This window comes from Akebia trifoliata, chromosome 8, assembly GCF_017979445.1.
Source record: "Akebia trifoliata isolate Shusen 1 chromosome 8, ASM1797944v1, whole genome shotgun sequence".
In the NCBI taxonomy this organism is placed as follows: Eukaryota; Viridiplantae; Streptophyta; class Magnoliopsida; order Ranunculales; family Lardizabalaceae; genus Akebia; species Akebia trifoliata.
Genome location: NC_141382.1, coordinates 4575087 through 4590420, shown reverse-complemented (window position 1 = coordinate 4590420; position 15334 = coordinate 4575087). Strand labels below are relative to the sequence as shown.

The 15334-nt window shown below is 35.9% G+C and overlaps 2 protein-coding genes across 2 annotated transcripts in view; one reads left to right on the top strand and one right to left on the bottom strand.

Moving 5' to 3' along the window:
• Positions 1-9136, top strand: part of LOC147395606 (exocytosis protein SRO77-like) — a 32521-nt gene extending 23385 nt beyond the window's left edge. Inside the window, exons 9-24 of the mRNA XM_086450825.1 lie at positions 3404-3736; positions 3843-4049; positions 4196-4294; positions 4385-4457; positions 4904-5031; positions 5157-5415; positions 5506-5711; positions 5793-5920; positions 6141-6258; positions 7184-7239; positions 7333-7429; positions 7527-7722; positions 7833-7901; positions 7980-8083; positions 8161-8223; positions 8727-9136. Of these exons, the coding sequence (XP_086306951.1) occupies positions 3404-3736; positions 3843-4049; positions 4196-4294; positions 4385-4457; positions 4904-5031; positions 5157-5415; positions 5506-5711; positions 5793-5920; positions 6141-6258; positions 7184-7239; positions 7333-7429; positions 7527-7722; positions 7833-7901; positions 7980-8083; positions 8161-8223; positions 8727-8834 (2244 nt within the window). The 3' untranslated portion in view covers positions 8835-9136. The remainder of the gene's footprint in view (positions 1-3403; positions 3737-3842; positions 4050-4195; positions 4295-4384; positions 4458-4903; positions 5032-5156; positions 5416-5505; positions 5712-5792; positions 5921-6140; positions 6259-7183; positions 7240-7332; positions 7430-7526; positions 7723-7832; positions 7902-7979; positions 8084-8160; positions 8224-8726) is intronic.
• Positions 9137-10083: 947 nt separating this feature from the next.
• On the bottom strand, positions 10084-13266 carry LOC147395605 (uncharacterized). Its single transcript, XM_086450827.1, has 2 exons — positions 12172-13266; positions 10084-10636 (listed from the first exon to the last, which is right to left on the bottom strand). Exons 1-2 carry the CDS (start codon positions 13076-13078, stop codon positions 10245-10247), a joined length of 1299 nt encoding a protein of 432 aa, XP_086306953.1. The 5' UTR covers positions 13079-13266; the 3' UTR covers positions 10084-10244.
• Between the last annotated feature and the right edge of the window lie 2068 nt (positions 13267-15334).

Sequence of the window (15334 nt, the reverse complement as noted above, 5' to 3'; positions counted from 1 at the left end):
TTATCTTTTAAGATTTCATTAGACTCTGTGCTCATGTCCCTCATCTATCTCTTAATCTTATGTCTGTGAGTAGTATTACTTGTTCTTTAAATTGCTCAGTTACCTCTTTTCCTACTCATTGCAATTTTCAGGATCTGACTTCGAGGAGGATTTTTGGCAAGGGGTATGAGAGGGATGGGCTGTACTTGTTTGGATCCTAGCCTACTACTGTTTTGGTTTCTATGTTTCCTTCTTTCGGGAGTCACGTTTTCTTCTCAGACTCTAGATTTATGGCATGCTCGCTTAAGACATCAATTTTAGCACTTATGTCATTTATTTCCTGTTTTAAAAACTGCTTGTTGTGGACACAAATTTCAGTGCTCTGTGTGTGAATTTTTTAAATACACGTACTTCTTATATGCCTCGTATGCATCGAGTTAATGAAATATTTGATTTAGTTCATTCTGATATGTGAGGGCCTTCCCCTATTATTACTGTTAATAGTCATAAATATTATATTACATTTCTTGATGACTATTCTTGCTGTACTTGGGTTTATCTGATGCGTTCTCGTTCTAAGGTGTTTCCTATTTTTGTCAACTTTTTAAAAATGATTCAAACTCAGTACAATATTACTATTAAATCTCTTAAATCTGATAATTGGGGGGGGGGGATATATATCTAATGGGATTCGCTTCCATCTTCTTGAGCATGGTATACTTCATCAGTTGACTTGTTTTTAAAATCTTAACCAAAACGGGGTGGCGGAACGTAAGAATCGCCATCTCATGAACATTGTTTGATGTCTTTTTCGAGGAATGTATGTTCCTAAGGCATATTGGAATATGACAGTCCTCACTGCAGCTTTTTTTATTAATCGCGTGCCTAGTCGCACCTTAGAGGGATAAGTACCTCTTCATGTCCTTCGACCTGATAGTATTCTTTTTCCCATTACGTCTTGAGTCTTTGGGTGCACGTGCTTTGTTTAGGACAGGACGCCCAATCGTACAAAATTAGATGATAAAGCCATTTGATGCATTTTCTTGAGTTTTTCTTTTATGTCTAAGGGGTATCGGTGTTATGATCCAATTTCTCACCGTGTCATACATTCTCTTGATGTTCCTTTCTTTGAAAATGTTTCATACTTTCATGCCACATCTACTTTGCAGGACTCTTTTACTTTGCAGGACTCCTACTTTGCAGTACTCGTCACCTATAGTGATGTCATTTCCTGTTTTTCCTCCATCTTCGCCGACGCTTAAGGTCTACACTCGTCGCCCTTTCCCCCCTATACCCTTGCCAACCTCTTCCTTGGATTCATCTCTTTCCTCCACACAGACACTTATTCTTATCCCTTCTATTTCTGATTCTTACTTATTGCCCTTCGTAAAGGTAAGCGGGGGTGCATTACTGATCATCTTATTGGCTAGTTTGTTTCCTATCAGGATCTCTCTTCTTTTTATCAGACATACCTTATAGCCACTGATTCTATTCGAGTTCCTCAGTTTGTATCAGAGACTTTGCGAGATCCTCAATGGACTAAAACTATGATTGTTGAGATGGTTGCTTTATAGAAAAATAATACTTGGGAGCTTATTACTCTCCCATCTGGGAGCGGACTGTTGATTGTAAATGGGTCTTCACTGTGAAATATCTCGCAGATGGTACTGTTGATAGGTATAAGGCATGCCTAGTAGCTAAGGAGTTTACACAGACTCCAGGGAAAGATTTTGGTGCCACGTTTGCTATTATCGCCAAACTCTCCACTGTTCGACTTCTTATATCTTTAGCTACGTATAACTCCTGTCCACTTCACCAACTTGATGTGAAGAACGCCTTTCTAAATGGTGATTTGACTGAGGTTATTTAGATGGACCCTCCTCCAGGGTTTTGTCTTTAGGAGGGTATTCTGGGAATGTATGCTGCCTTCTTCAATATTTATATGGCCTGAAGTACTCGCCGCGAGCCTGATTTCAACAATTTTCTGAGGTTATTTTATCTATGGAGTTTTTTAGATGTTTCTCATATTATACTTACTTTGTTTATCATGGAGTGGATGGTCGTTGCACCATTGTTTTGGTCTATGTAGATGACATTATTGTGACTGGAGATGATGCATAGTGGATTGACAGAGTTAAGGTGCTATTGGGTCGGGTTTTTGAGGTTAAGGACTTTGGTCCACTCAAGTACTTCGGTCCACTCAAGTACTTCTTGGGGATAGAAGTGGTCCGCTTTCACTGTGGTATTTCTTTATCTCAGCGTAAATACACATTGAATCTTCTTCAAGACACTAGGATGCTTGGTTGTCGTCATACTTCCTTTTCTATGAATCAGAATTATCGTTTTAATGCCAACTTTGGTGATATTTTATCGGATCCTTCTTCTTATCAGAGATTTGTAGGTCATTTGATTTATTTGACTAACACTAGACCGGATTTGTCCTTTGCGGTTAGTGTTGTCAGTCAGTTCATGTATACTCCGCGTACTTCTCTCCTTATGCCGTTTATCCTTCGCCTCCTGAAGTCGCATTTTGGTCTTGGATGTTTCTACTCTTTCGCTGTTTTACAGATGCTGATTATGTTGGTTTTCTTACAGATAGGAGATCTACCTCTGGTTTTTATACTTTTTATGTTGATAACCTTATCTCGTGTAAAAGTAAGAAACAAAATGTGATTTCTCGCTCTTCTGTTGACGCTGAGTATCGTGCTATAGCCCTTAGCACATGTGAGCTAACTTTCCTTCGTTCTTTATTGATAGAGTTGGTATTTCTTGTCTTTGGTTCTTCTAGTTTGTTCTGTGAGAACAAGTCTACTATTATGCTTGCTTCTGATTTAGTTCTTTAGGAAAGAACTAAGCATATTGAGATTGATATTCACTTTCTCAGGGAGAAAGTTCGATCTGATGATCTTTAAACAATCTTCATACTTTCTTCAGATCAACTTGCTCACATGCTTACAAAGTTTATTGGTCCGTCTATCACTAATTCTCACCTTGTCAAGCTGGGTGTAGTTGATATATTTGCCTCAGTTTGAGGGGAGTATTAGAAATAATCTAGTTATTTTAGCTCTAATTATTTAGATATAGCTTTTATTTATTTCTAATTTGTAAGGGCACTTTTATCTTTTGACTATTCTATTAATATAAATTCCTGCCAAGCTCTCACAAAGAGACTTGACAATTATTCTCCTCAAATTCTTCTTTAATAACTTTACCAGAACATTATTTATTTATGTTTGAACTTTGAAACTTAAAAAAAGGGCATTGTTTAGTCTTTACCTAGTTTTTTGATGTAAATATCATTATGACTCCTGTTATTTTAACCAATAAATTTAATATTGAATCAAGAATCATGTGCTGCTTCTTGTTTGATACTTTAATATAAATCATTGAAAGTTGTGATTAATCTTCTATTTGGTTGTTACAGGTTTTGACTCTTGAATGGTCCTCTGGGATAGAGAGTTTGAGATGTGTCAATCGTGTAGACCTTACACTTAATGGCTCTTTTGCTGACATGATTTTAATACCAAATGCTGGGGCAATGGAGAGTAATCCCAACGACGCTGTCTTTATTTTGACAAATCCTGGACAATTGCATGTATATGACGATACTATCTTGTCTGCTTTATCAACTCAGCACGAGAAAAGGCCTTCTGTTCCTGTAATGCAATTTCCAGTGGTAATACCTACGTTTGATCCGTACATGACTGTGGCGAAGTTGAGTTTGGTATGTGGAAACTCATCAAAGTCTCTCTTCGAGGTAACCGGTTATCTTATGCATTAGCAATCCCATAATTATTCAGCGTGTTTGTTTCGGTCCTTGGTTTTTATTTACCTTCCATTCCTTGTTTTTTTTGTTCTACTAGATAGCCTCAGATCTGAAAATTGGAGCGACACCTACCATGCCTGCGGGTTCTAGGTGGCCTTTGACTGGTGGAGTTCCCAGTCAATTGTTCTTCGCTGAAAATAATGGGGTTGAGAGAGTATACATGGCAGGTTATCAAGATGGATCTGTTCGAATGTGGGATGCAACATATCCAGTCCTATCGCTCATGTTTGTTTTAGAAGGAGAGGTTAGAGCCTCAATCCAAATGGTCCATGATATTTTTTTATTAAAATGTAATAGAGGGCACTCTGCCTTTTCACTTTTCTAATGTTGAACAGCAAAGAATAAGTTCAAAAAAATTGGTTATTAATACATAATTGTGGTATATGTCAGGTACAAAGTATAAAAGTAGATGGTGCTAGTGCTTCAGTATCGGCCTTGGACTTTTGCTCTGATTCTATGAGTTTGGCTGTGGGCAATGAATGTGGTCTGGTCAGGATGATTCTTGTAGTAATACGATCTTTTAGATTCTCGTTATACTCTTGTGGTTTGTAATTATTCCTATTTTTTTTTCTTGTACAGGTTCGTGTCTATAAGCTCAGTGCGAGTTCCAATGAGTCAAGTTTTCACTTCGTGACAGAAACAAAACATGAAGGTTATTTTTTAGATACTAGTCATTTGTATTGTAAGTTCTTTGTCCACATGATTGCTTGAAATCTTTTGAGAGGACCTCTTTTCCGGCTAACTGGATTATAACTCATAAAGGCTGTGATTACTTGGTATCATTATTGATTCATAGCACATTGAGTCGATAGGCAAACATCCTCAAGTATCTTATACAAACTTGGACATTATAATGTTACCATATCATTACTTATCATTGTTCTAATTATGGTCTGTCTTATTGAGTTTTCAATTAATGTCCACTCTTTGGATGCTTGATCTTTTTCATTGATATCCATTCATTTGAAATGAGAAGTTTAAGTTCCATGTTCTATCTTTAGGTCATTTACTCATTTTATTGTATTTATCTCCGTACTCCATTCATTTTAGTCTCTCTATTCTGGATGATGTTGAAATATTGTTCATCTTGTTCCACAGTTCACAATATTCGTCAAGGGAAAGGACTTCGATGTAATGCTGTCTTTACTATTCTGAACTCTCCGATTCGAACCCTACTATATGCAGATTCTGGAGCCAAACTTGCTGTAGGGTTTGATTGTGGTCGGGTGAGAATCATCTGGCTAATGTTTTGTGCCTCATATTTTCACTCATTCTCTTGATCAGTGAGCTCAATGATTGACAGTTTTAAATAAATTATTAGTAACCCATTTCTTCATTGCTCTCATTTCAGGTTGCAATGCTTGATATGAATTCATTGTCAGTTCTGTTTATTACAGACTCTGTATCTAGCTCATGTTCACCAGTTATTTCTGTGACTTGGAAGGCATTTACAGATATTCATGGCTTAGTGAACATTCCCGCAGATGTTATGTTCATTTTAACGAGGTCTTCACATATTGGCATAGTAGACACTGTCACTGGAAATGTGATTGGCTCTCAGCCAATGCACCAAAAAAAGGAGTCAACTGCTATTAACATGTACATCATAGGCAAGTAAATTTCCTTTCTACAAAGTAATGAAATATTAGTTTGTTTATGTGCACTATGACTCGCACCTTTTCTAAACTTTTGTACTCCAGAGGGCAGCATTTCAGTCTCTGAAGTGTCGGTTGAGAAGCACCCAGAACAGCTGACTCACAATACTCTCAGTGGAGTGATACCACAAGAAGTTGAACTTAACACCTCTTGTGAGGCCACAACTTCTGGGGAGAGATCATCGGAATCACTTGTTTTACTTTGTTGTGAGGATGCATTGCACTTATTCTCTTTACAATCTGTGCTGCAGGTGCTTTATCCAACTTTTTTGGGTTTTATTTTTGTTGATAGTATTTCCTTTTGTAAGTTAGGCGATTTGTTTCTCTTTTAGGGGGACAATAACTCCATTCGTAAAGTGAATCTTGTGAAACCTTGTTGTTGGACTACAACTTTCAATTTGAAAGATACGAAAACATGTGGATTAGTTTTACTCTATCAGACTGGAGTAATTGAAGTAAGGTAAATTTCCAAGTTTAGAGTTATTCTTTGTTTGCTTGTAGTGGCAACATTTGACATGATATAATGATCAAACAATAGTAACTACTTCATGTACAGAAGATGCAATTTTAACTCCTGTAGTAAATTTGAGTTTTCTTTGCTGTGAAAATACTTTCAGCTATGGTACTTTTTTTCTTCTTCTTGAATGCCTGGTTATTTGGTTATATCTGTTTTTGGGTAGGTCATTGCCAGATTTGGAAGTTGTGGGAGAATGCTCTTTAATGTCAATTCTGAAGTGGAGCTACAAAGCGAACATGGACAAAACAATAGGTTCTTCTGATAATGGGCAGATTGCACTGGTGGATATTTTTCTTACTTTCAAACTTGGAACAGTTATTTGAGTATTTATTTTTATGCTAACTGTTTTCCGACATTTATCCAGATTAAATTATAGGCCCATCTTTGGTCCTTTCCCATCTTCTTTTATCCAGTTCATGAAATTGAATGTCTTTTTAATTTTCCTTGGAAGTTTTAAAAACTCATAATCTGCAGATAAAGTTAAGGCTGTAGTGTAAATGTTTTGTATTCTGTTGGGGGTACTCTCAGCTGTGGGGATGCGGGGGCAGTGACCCCTGCCGGGGGTCCCGCTGGACCAAATTTTTTTAGGGTTTCACAAAGGGCAATTATGTAATACTTTTTCAAAGGTTTTCTATTTTTTTGGGGAGAGAGACACGTTTTCTCTACTCTCTTGTTTTTGCTAGAGATCTCTAGGGCTGTTAACTTGAAAAAAAATAGTGATTGGATTTTTTATTTGATCCTTGGATGTAGGCATGCTGCCAAACCACGTAAATCGTTGTGGTTTATGCAATTTTCAGTTCTCTTTGCTGTTTTTTTTTTTCACAATGTGCCTGAACATAGAGAAAAATTCTTTCTGCAATAGCATTTGTCACGTTCAGAAAAAAGTTTTATCGGTTCGGGGTTTTCAGTTTCATTTTCATTGCCTAAATTTTTCCGAAGTGCAACGTGTTTTCTGGTGTCTTGCTTATTATTATACTCAAATTTCTTATTTCCCTTGATAATTGTTATATCATGGTTTGGCAAGCTTATCCAAATTATAGACCATACCACTTACCAAAATAAAATTCACTGTGCCCACTTTATATCTGCACAAAAGCATCTGTGGGTTGATAAAATTTGTAGGATTATTTATTTTGTTGATAGATTCAATATGGGGTTTCTAGTGTTGATATTTAAATTATTTTCTGATCTCGAGGAACTTTATAGGCAAATGGTTGTGAATTGGCTTTCATCTCTCTATTGGCATGTGAAAATGACTTCAGGTATCGTTCTTCTATGTTTAGCCCTCATATTGTGACTTGTTTACTAACTCAAACGTAAAACTAAATCTAAATGAACCATGTGGATTCCTTCAGGATTCCGGAGTCTTTGCCTTGCCTTCATGATAAAGTTCTTGCAGCTGCGGCTGATGCTGCCGCCATAAATTTCTGTTCAGCTCAGAAGAAAAATCAGGTTTCTTTTAAATGATTTCAGGTTTTTTAATACAATGTTTTGTATTTTATGAAAAAATTTAAGGTTTTACATCTATGGCTAACTCTTGCTGCGATAGGGTACTGTTCCTGGGTTTCTTGGTGGTATCATTAAGGGCTTTAAAGGGGAGAATGTGGGGCATACTGTCGATCCTATAGAAAGTCTTCCTAAATCTAATTTTACTCAGCATTTAGAGAGCATATTTTTGAAGGATCCATTTTTAGAATCCTCTGAAACCATTGATGACGATCAGGAAATCGTGGAGCTTAGCATAGGTTCTCTCATGCTCTCTCTTTCTCTCACTTGTGCACATGCACACACACACACACACTCAGTGCTTTTCTCTCTCCTTCCATGCCTCACAGGTATTTTTGTTTTGCTATAGATGACATTGAAATTGATGAGCCCGTACATGTTACATCTACATCTCATGAAGTAAAAAATGATAGGAGAGGTGCGGCAGACATTTCTATTCACTTTATAAATGCTTTTCGACCCCTTGAATGACAGTTTTCTTGCTTTTGCACCACAGATAAGGAAACAGAGAGAGAAAAATTGTTCCAAGGTGCGACTGCTGATACAAAGCCGAGACTAAGAACGGCTGAAGAAATCAGGGCTAAATATAGAAAATCTGAGGTTGTTATACTTAACGAGCTCCTTTTAACCACCTTATTTTTATGGATTTTTCTGTCTGACCTGGCAATTGATTCCAGGATGCCTCAACAGCAGCCTCCAAGGCAAGAGACAAGCTTATGGAAAGACAGGAAAAACTTGAGGTAAGTTATTCTTCTTTTGATTGTTGTAGGGAGAATTTTTCATTATAGATAGAAGGTTTTCAGCCAACACATGGCTCTTAAACAGAATATTGATGGGTTTCTTGAGTTTCTCATGAGAAGCTTTGAAGTACCTGAGAAAATCATGCACTTAATAAGATAAAACGGGAGCCCGAACATTTTGCCAACATGTTTCGTCCTATATGGGTTAGAAGTTTCGGAATGGGCTGATTATCTGTGAGGATGATCTCTATGGTGAGAAGATCATCTTCACAAAAACTAAGCCCATTCTGAAGCTTCTAACCCCGTAAAAAATTATATATTTTATCATTTTTTCCAAAGTTTTCCCTTACCGTTTTAAACCCATACTCCGACTTTGTGACTATGTTCCGTAGAATAATTATATTTTCAGAAATTCTAAAGAAATTCAATGAATAATTTTTTCATAAATTTCATTGAAGTAGTAGTTGCTCCTAACACTGACTAGTTTTCTTGTTCTTTACCAGAGGATCAGCAGGCGTACTGAGGAGCTACAAAGTGGGGCTGAAAACTTCTCTTCAATGGCAAGTGAGCTTGTCAAGACTATGGAAGCTCGAAAATGGTGGAACATTTGATATGAAGTTGTTATCTTCGCAATGCTTGAATTCAGAATTAATCCTATGGATCCCTGGGATTGGTGGATTATTTTATCTTTATATTCTTCAGAGGAAGCCTCCGATGGAATTATTCTCTCACGTCTGCTGTAGGTGTCTTACTTAAAAAAAAAAAAAGGTACTACAGGTTGATCAAGCAAGTTATATTAAGTTTAATGTGTTTCTTTGTATGTTTATTCTGTACTTTTGAATCTAAAGATTGTAAATTAGATTAATATCTTGGAAAAATATGATATATGAATGATATTTGTTATTTATATTCATGAAGCATGATCCATTCAAATTCCTATTGGATTTATCTTGCCCCATCAAGAGTGATTTAAATCTCTACTATGCAAACTTGTACCTTTGTGACAAAAAAACGTACTCAGTCTGTACATGGTTTTCGTGGCAAGTACAGAGATGAGAGAACCATAGATCTTTTTCTTCGGGATACACAAGGAAGGAAAAAGATCTATGGTTATGTGCACTTGCCACGTCAATTGTGTACACAAAAACCACAGTAGCTACCAATTGAGTTTATGATGAAATCCTATGGATAAGATATTTTAGCTTTAACGTATTCTTGACATTAATTTGGATTCTCAAGGTTGAATTATTTCTTTGTTGAGATTTAAGGTTTATGCTTTTTGTAAGTAATTATATTTCAACTGTTAATGGAAATGGTATGGTGAAGTCGAAAAAGAATTTAAATAAACATAAAATAAAAAATAACTGCCTAGGCTTTCGGTGATATATTATTGCCATTGTCCAATATATCATTTGTGGTACTGGAATTTGGTGGTTCGAAAGCAGCTTTGAGGTCTTATATGAGATAAAAACAAAAAGAAAATCCTAGAGGGTTTTTCTTTTTCACTGTGGTTCACTCTGCATTGATTTGATGACCATATATGCAATTCCTTGAGATACGAGTGAAAAACATCTATGGTTATGCCCCCCTCCCCCAAAGCTCGACTCCAAACAAAAACTTTGGTAATGGAAGTAACCCCAAGTACATTTATCTATTTATTTTATAATGGGGTGTCCAGATTTACGTCCGACTGGGTGGACAGGATGAGCCAGGGCTAGAACCAAGGCATATGGGACCCTCCCCCGGGCACGTGCAATGTCCGCACATCACACACACACCAAGTAAGAGAGGGAACGCCCTCACGGGTGGCCTCAAGGAAATATTGCTCATATTGGATATTATCGAACACGACCTAAGGACTCTCACCACTTATTGGATTCGAAATTGCCATTGAGCACCCCCTTGGGATTCCAATTATATTTATTAATAGATAAGTAACTCTAGTGGGGCAGTATGTCTAAATAAAAACATCTTACAAAATACAGTCGTGTCTGAATTAAGATGCAATTTTTAGAGCTATGTCAACCCTCTACAAATGCAAAATTCTCCATTTGAAATTCAGCAAGTTCATTTACCACCTCGTGTACAAGTTGATCAAAAATTTGTAGCCCAAATTCAATCAAAATCCCTTCCAAATCTTCTAACTTCCACCTTTCTCTTGTCATCCAATTTGATTTTTTCATGTCTTCTTGTGTCAACTTGCAGACATCTGTCCAAATTTTCATGCAGTCTCGTCGTGTGTAGCAATCCCTTTTAGTTGATTTGATGCATTTCCCATTGCTTGATCTTGGCTTTTGCTTCGCAGAGATTGAAACACGGATAAAATTTGGAGATGGGTAGTCGGATTTCACGAGATTTGGTGATAATTTCCTTCTTGAATTTGAATTACGCCTCGTTATTGAATCTTCTTTTGCTAAAACATTTTCAAGAAATAATGAAATTAGAACACAATTCTGAAATTTCACAATAATCGCAAAAGTAACCAAGTAATAATTGAAGAAAAGAAATAAACGAGATCGAAGATGCAAACATGATAAAGAGATTTACTTGGTTTTCTAAAGATTGAAATATGTCCTTGGATCCATACTAGTTTCACATGATCAAGAGGTTGGAAATAAAATAAAATGTTTTTCCTACACACTTTCACGATAGGATGTGCGATATAGGGTACAATTTTGAGGTCACTACAGCAATAGATACTCCTAATGAATTAAGATTATCGACCTACCAATAAAAAAGTACAATTTTACCCTTTGAATCAATTTGAAAACAAATTTCAGCTTCAACAAGAGAATCACCAAGATTAAGAATAAATACATTAATTAGGATTAATGACCTATTATTGCAAAAGTATGATTTTACCTCAATTTGACAACAAACTTGAGGTAATGAGTTTCGGCTTCAATGAGGGAATCACCAGGATTAAGAATAAGAACAATGTTAGAGTGACTGCGCATGACATTGCATTCGACACTGAGCTAACATGGAGGTGTGCTTAGAACCATGAATGCTTATGATTCTGAGCACAACTCCATGTCAGCTCAATGTTGTAGGAAGTCACTTTATGATTTTCCAAGGAATAAATATACATAACTAATATGTTTGGTAACACTTCTCAAGTCTGAAGTCTTGAAGCTAGAAATCAGACTTTAGAAGTTTCATCCAACAATTCTCCCATCGCTGGCTCAAAATTTCTGAACTTCAGTTCTAAAGTCTGAAAGAAACAAATGGAAATAAAGCTTCTGAAGCTTGAATTTTAAAGATAGACTACCTCCATTTAGACTTTAGAAGAGTTACCAAATACACACTTAGTAACCTAACGTAAAAGTATAGTTTTACCTCAATTGAAAGCAAACTTGAAAAATGAGTTTTGACTTCAATGTGAGAATCACCTAGATTAAGAAGAATACCCTTAAGCGAAATAGGATTAGTAACCTACTAATGCAAAAGTACGATTTTTTCCGTTTCTAACTCAAATCTGAAAGCAAAATGAGAAATGAGTTTGGGCTTGAACAAGGGAATAAAGCAGATTAAGAATAAATACCCCTAACGAATTAGGATTAAACACCAACTGATACATAATTACGATTTCACTCTTCGACCCAATTTGGTAAAATAGAAAACCCAATAAGAAAGTTTGGGCTTCAATGAGAGAATCACCTAGATCAACAATACATACCCCTAACGAATGAGGATCATGGTTTTAAAACTTGTTTTGACGTCTCGTCTCATCCATGAACGAGTCCGAGTCGTCTCAAATGAGATATCCGATTTATTTAAGTTGTCGACTCGGATGCGATTTAAAAAATTGCTTTAGAATTAGAACAAAACATGTCTTTGACACGACTTGTCAACTGGTCTTGTTGGTGAACGATACTGAGACAACTCGGATGAGTCGTCTCCACGAGATTTAAAACCATGATTAGGATTAACAATCTGAAAACAAACCTGAAAAAAGAGTTTTGGCTTCAATGAGAGAATCACTCAGATCAAGAACAGATACCGAGCTTGAATTTTCGAAGCTACATTTGGGTTCAACTTTCATAAGCGAAGATCGCCTCATTTTCTTCTTCTTCTCCAATTTCGCTACATCAGTAACTTCCTTGTGGTTTCTAGGCTTTGAGGAAGATTTTGCCTTCAAGGCCACATTGGTTTTTCTACAAACATCCTTCTTTTGTGGAGAAACTGAACCCAAAACCTTAATTTCTCCAATTTTTCGACACGACCCATTAGTAATCATCTTCCCTCGCTTGTTTGTTTCGGTAGAAATTATCTTTCTACACATTTGATCTTCATTCTTATTCTTTTCTATCACTTTCTCTCTTCTCTCTGTTTTCTCCTGTTTCATCCTCACTTTTGCTTCAAATTCTTGATCTTCATCTCCATTTTCAAAGCTAGAAAGTGAGAATTCTCGACTACCCATTTCTCGAAAAGACGTACAAGTCCTAACCCATTGTTGTCTCACTTGTGTTGGATCAAATTCAGACCAATAATTATTGATTGAGTTAACAGACTTGCTTCGACCAATTGAATTTGAAATACTTCTTGTTGTAGGAACCAACTTTAAGTCTGGCATTGTTTCCAATCCCATAAGCCTTGCCACTATCCCAGGACTTGTTGCTGATGGTGCTTCATCATCAATCTTCTCTCCAATATTTGATGAGTTCTGATCATGATGTTGAGATTCCAAAAGATTGGTTTCTTTGTTAAAAGTAGTAGATGGATATGTAGGGGAACTACCATTGCAGACGAAACGACGTAAGATAGCAGAGAGACACCCATTAGTGGAGTTTGAATTATGGGAATTAGTTAAATTCCCATCTAAGCAAAGAGTGGAGGAGGAAGAGAGCTTCATGTGTAATCAAAAGAGAACAATGGAGTGAGAATTGTGTTGTGGTCCTTAGAATTTAAGTTATAAGAACCCCAACTCATGATTATGGTTTTAGAACTCGGTATACACACAGATGCCGAATTAACTCTCCCGAGTTAACTCGGTACCCAATGAGAGGAACAAGAGGAGTGGGTGTTGCCCCCAGCTCCCCCTTTGTCCTTGTTTGGCCCCTCTTTTCAATTTGAGTCCAACTAGCCTTCCTAAGTTGGTAAGGATTCCACCCTTTCTAAGGGTCGTTGATCTCACGTTGTGGCATCCAGAAACATGATTTGATCCCACAGGTTGTAGAGTAAAAAATTTTATGAACTTTGAAAAAAAATATTTTTCACCATTAAATTCTAATTTTAAATTTGGGAGTTGGTGGAAGTTCAATAGCCACCCAATTTCCAAACTTTGGATAAGCTCTTTTTTCAATCTGAGTTTTTCCATGAAATCTAGAGAGCTATGAGGTTGGATTGCAATGTGGTATTCCATTTGAGTGAAACGACTCGAAATAAGGCTAAGAATCTTACTAAGTAAGTAAGGAAAACGTTTCTCAATCAATTTTGGGTGATTTGAATACTATATTACTTTCCATTGAATATCTAAGATACCCTACTGTATTCAAATTGATGACATGCCCCCTTTTGACCTTGTTCTTGTTTTTTATGCTAGAGTCATGATAATATGATACCCCTCTCTGACACACATCCCTTTACGCCTCCATCACAGAACTGTAGATCATTTGCCTCGGGATATATAAGAAAAATATTTATGATTATGTGTATCTCGATGCAAATGATCTATGATTTTGTGATGAGGGTGTAGGGGGGCGTGTGTCAGAAGGGGGCATCAAAAAATCATTACACTTTATACTAATATAAAATAACCTAAATTTTCTCATTTTTAGCCATGCAATTAAAAACCCTTACTAATTTTTTTCTTCTAAAAAATCCCATCATTTTCTACTTTAAAAAATCTTATCTTTCTTTAATTTTGAAGGTTAGACAAGAAGATGCTTAATCACACAATCATAATTGCAAATAGATAATAATTTTTTTTTTTTTTGTTGCTTAGTAGATAATAAATAATTGAATGATTATTTTTATCGATATAATACAAAACTAAACTGATTGACTTAATTAAGTTTTATTGACTCATTCAATAAGTCGGCGTGATGGACAATTCACATTGAAAATCCTATTCAATCGTGAATGGTTTCGAGATAACTCATTATCTCGATCTCAGATGATTTTTAAGATCATAACCCCACCACGATCATGACCACCAACAATAGCCAGCAGTAACAAGGATGGGTAGGTTTGTTTTTGCGAATGTGAGAGACAGTGATGGTACCGTGGGAAAATTAGAATTATTGTCGCCAAGATGGACTGTGATCTGTATATTATTTGTTGGGAATGGGAGGGTTTGGATTAATGGAGTAAGGACCACCGACCATATATATATTATTTCTTGTCTAGTGTGGCTGGAATTGTTGACTCTAGATTTTTGATAGTTCAAACCTATAAATGTTTTGAAATTGACTACATGAGTATGTGAGGTGACTTGTCATTGTCGAGTCATCTTGGTATTATCGTTTCGAGCGAGCAACACTTACTATGTGAATCATCATTCACATTGATACGTAATAGGCCTCATATGATTTTTTTGATATTTTAAGAAATATTGGATGAGTTAATAAAACTCGTCAGAACCAATTGAGTTTTCATAGTTTTTGATGATTAAATAGAAAATCATGTTGTGAGTAAACATTTTCTAATCCATCATATTTTATAAATAAATAATTTTTTTAAAATATAATATATTTAATAAATAATTAAATCTAGATAAATAGTTGAATCTCATATATTGAAAATTGTGTAATTGGTGCATCATCCATTTTATTTTTGAAAATAGTAATTATTAGTGTGCGAATTAAAAGTTTATTTTGGAGAGAAAAAAATAGTAGGATTTTTTTTTCTAGAAGTTTAATACAAAGGCATTTATGTCATTTTCTTTTAGATCATTTATGGTAGAAAAGGTTAAGAGGAGGGTAAGCCATCAATTTGAAACTAAATATAGGGGCATCTGAAATATTTACCAAAAATAGGAGGAGGTATCTTTAAAGCACTCAAACTTAAGAGTCAACAATCATATTTCACCAAAAGACCATCGAATTATTGTATTTGGAAGTAGAGAGGTGCCGTCCTTGACTTAAATATAGTAAAACGAAGAAGTATT

Bases quoted from the DNA above. Each gene is read 5' to 3' on its own strand.
- LOC147395605 (XM_086450827.1), bottom strand. From the start codon at position 13,078: ATGAAGCTCTCTTCCTCCTCCACTCTTTGCTTAGATGGGAATTTAACT. The intron at 10,637-12,171 runs GTTTGTTTTCAG...AAAATGTTTTAG, and splicing joins AGCCAAAACTCTTTTTTCAG to CAAAAGAAGATTCAATAACG.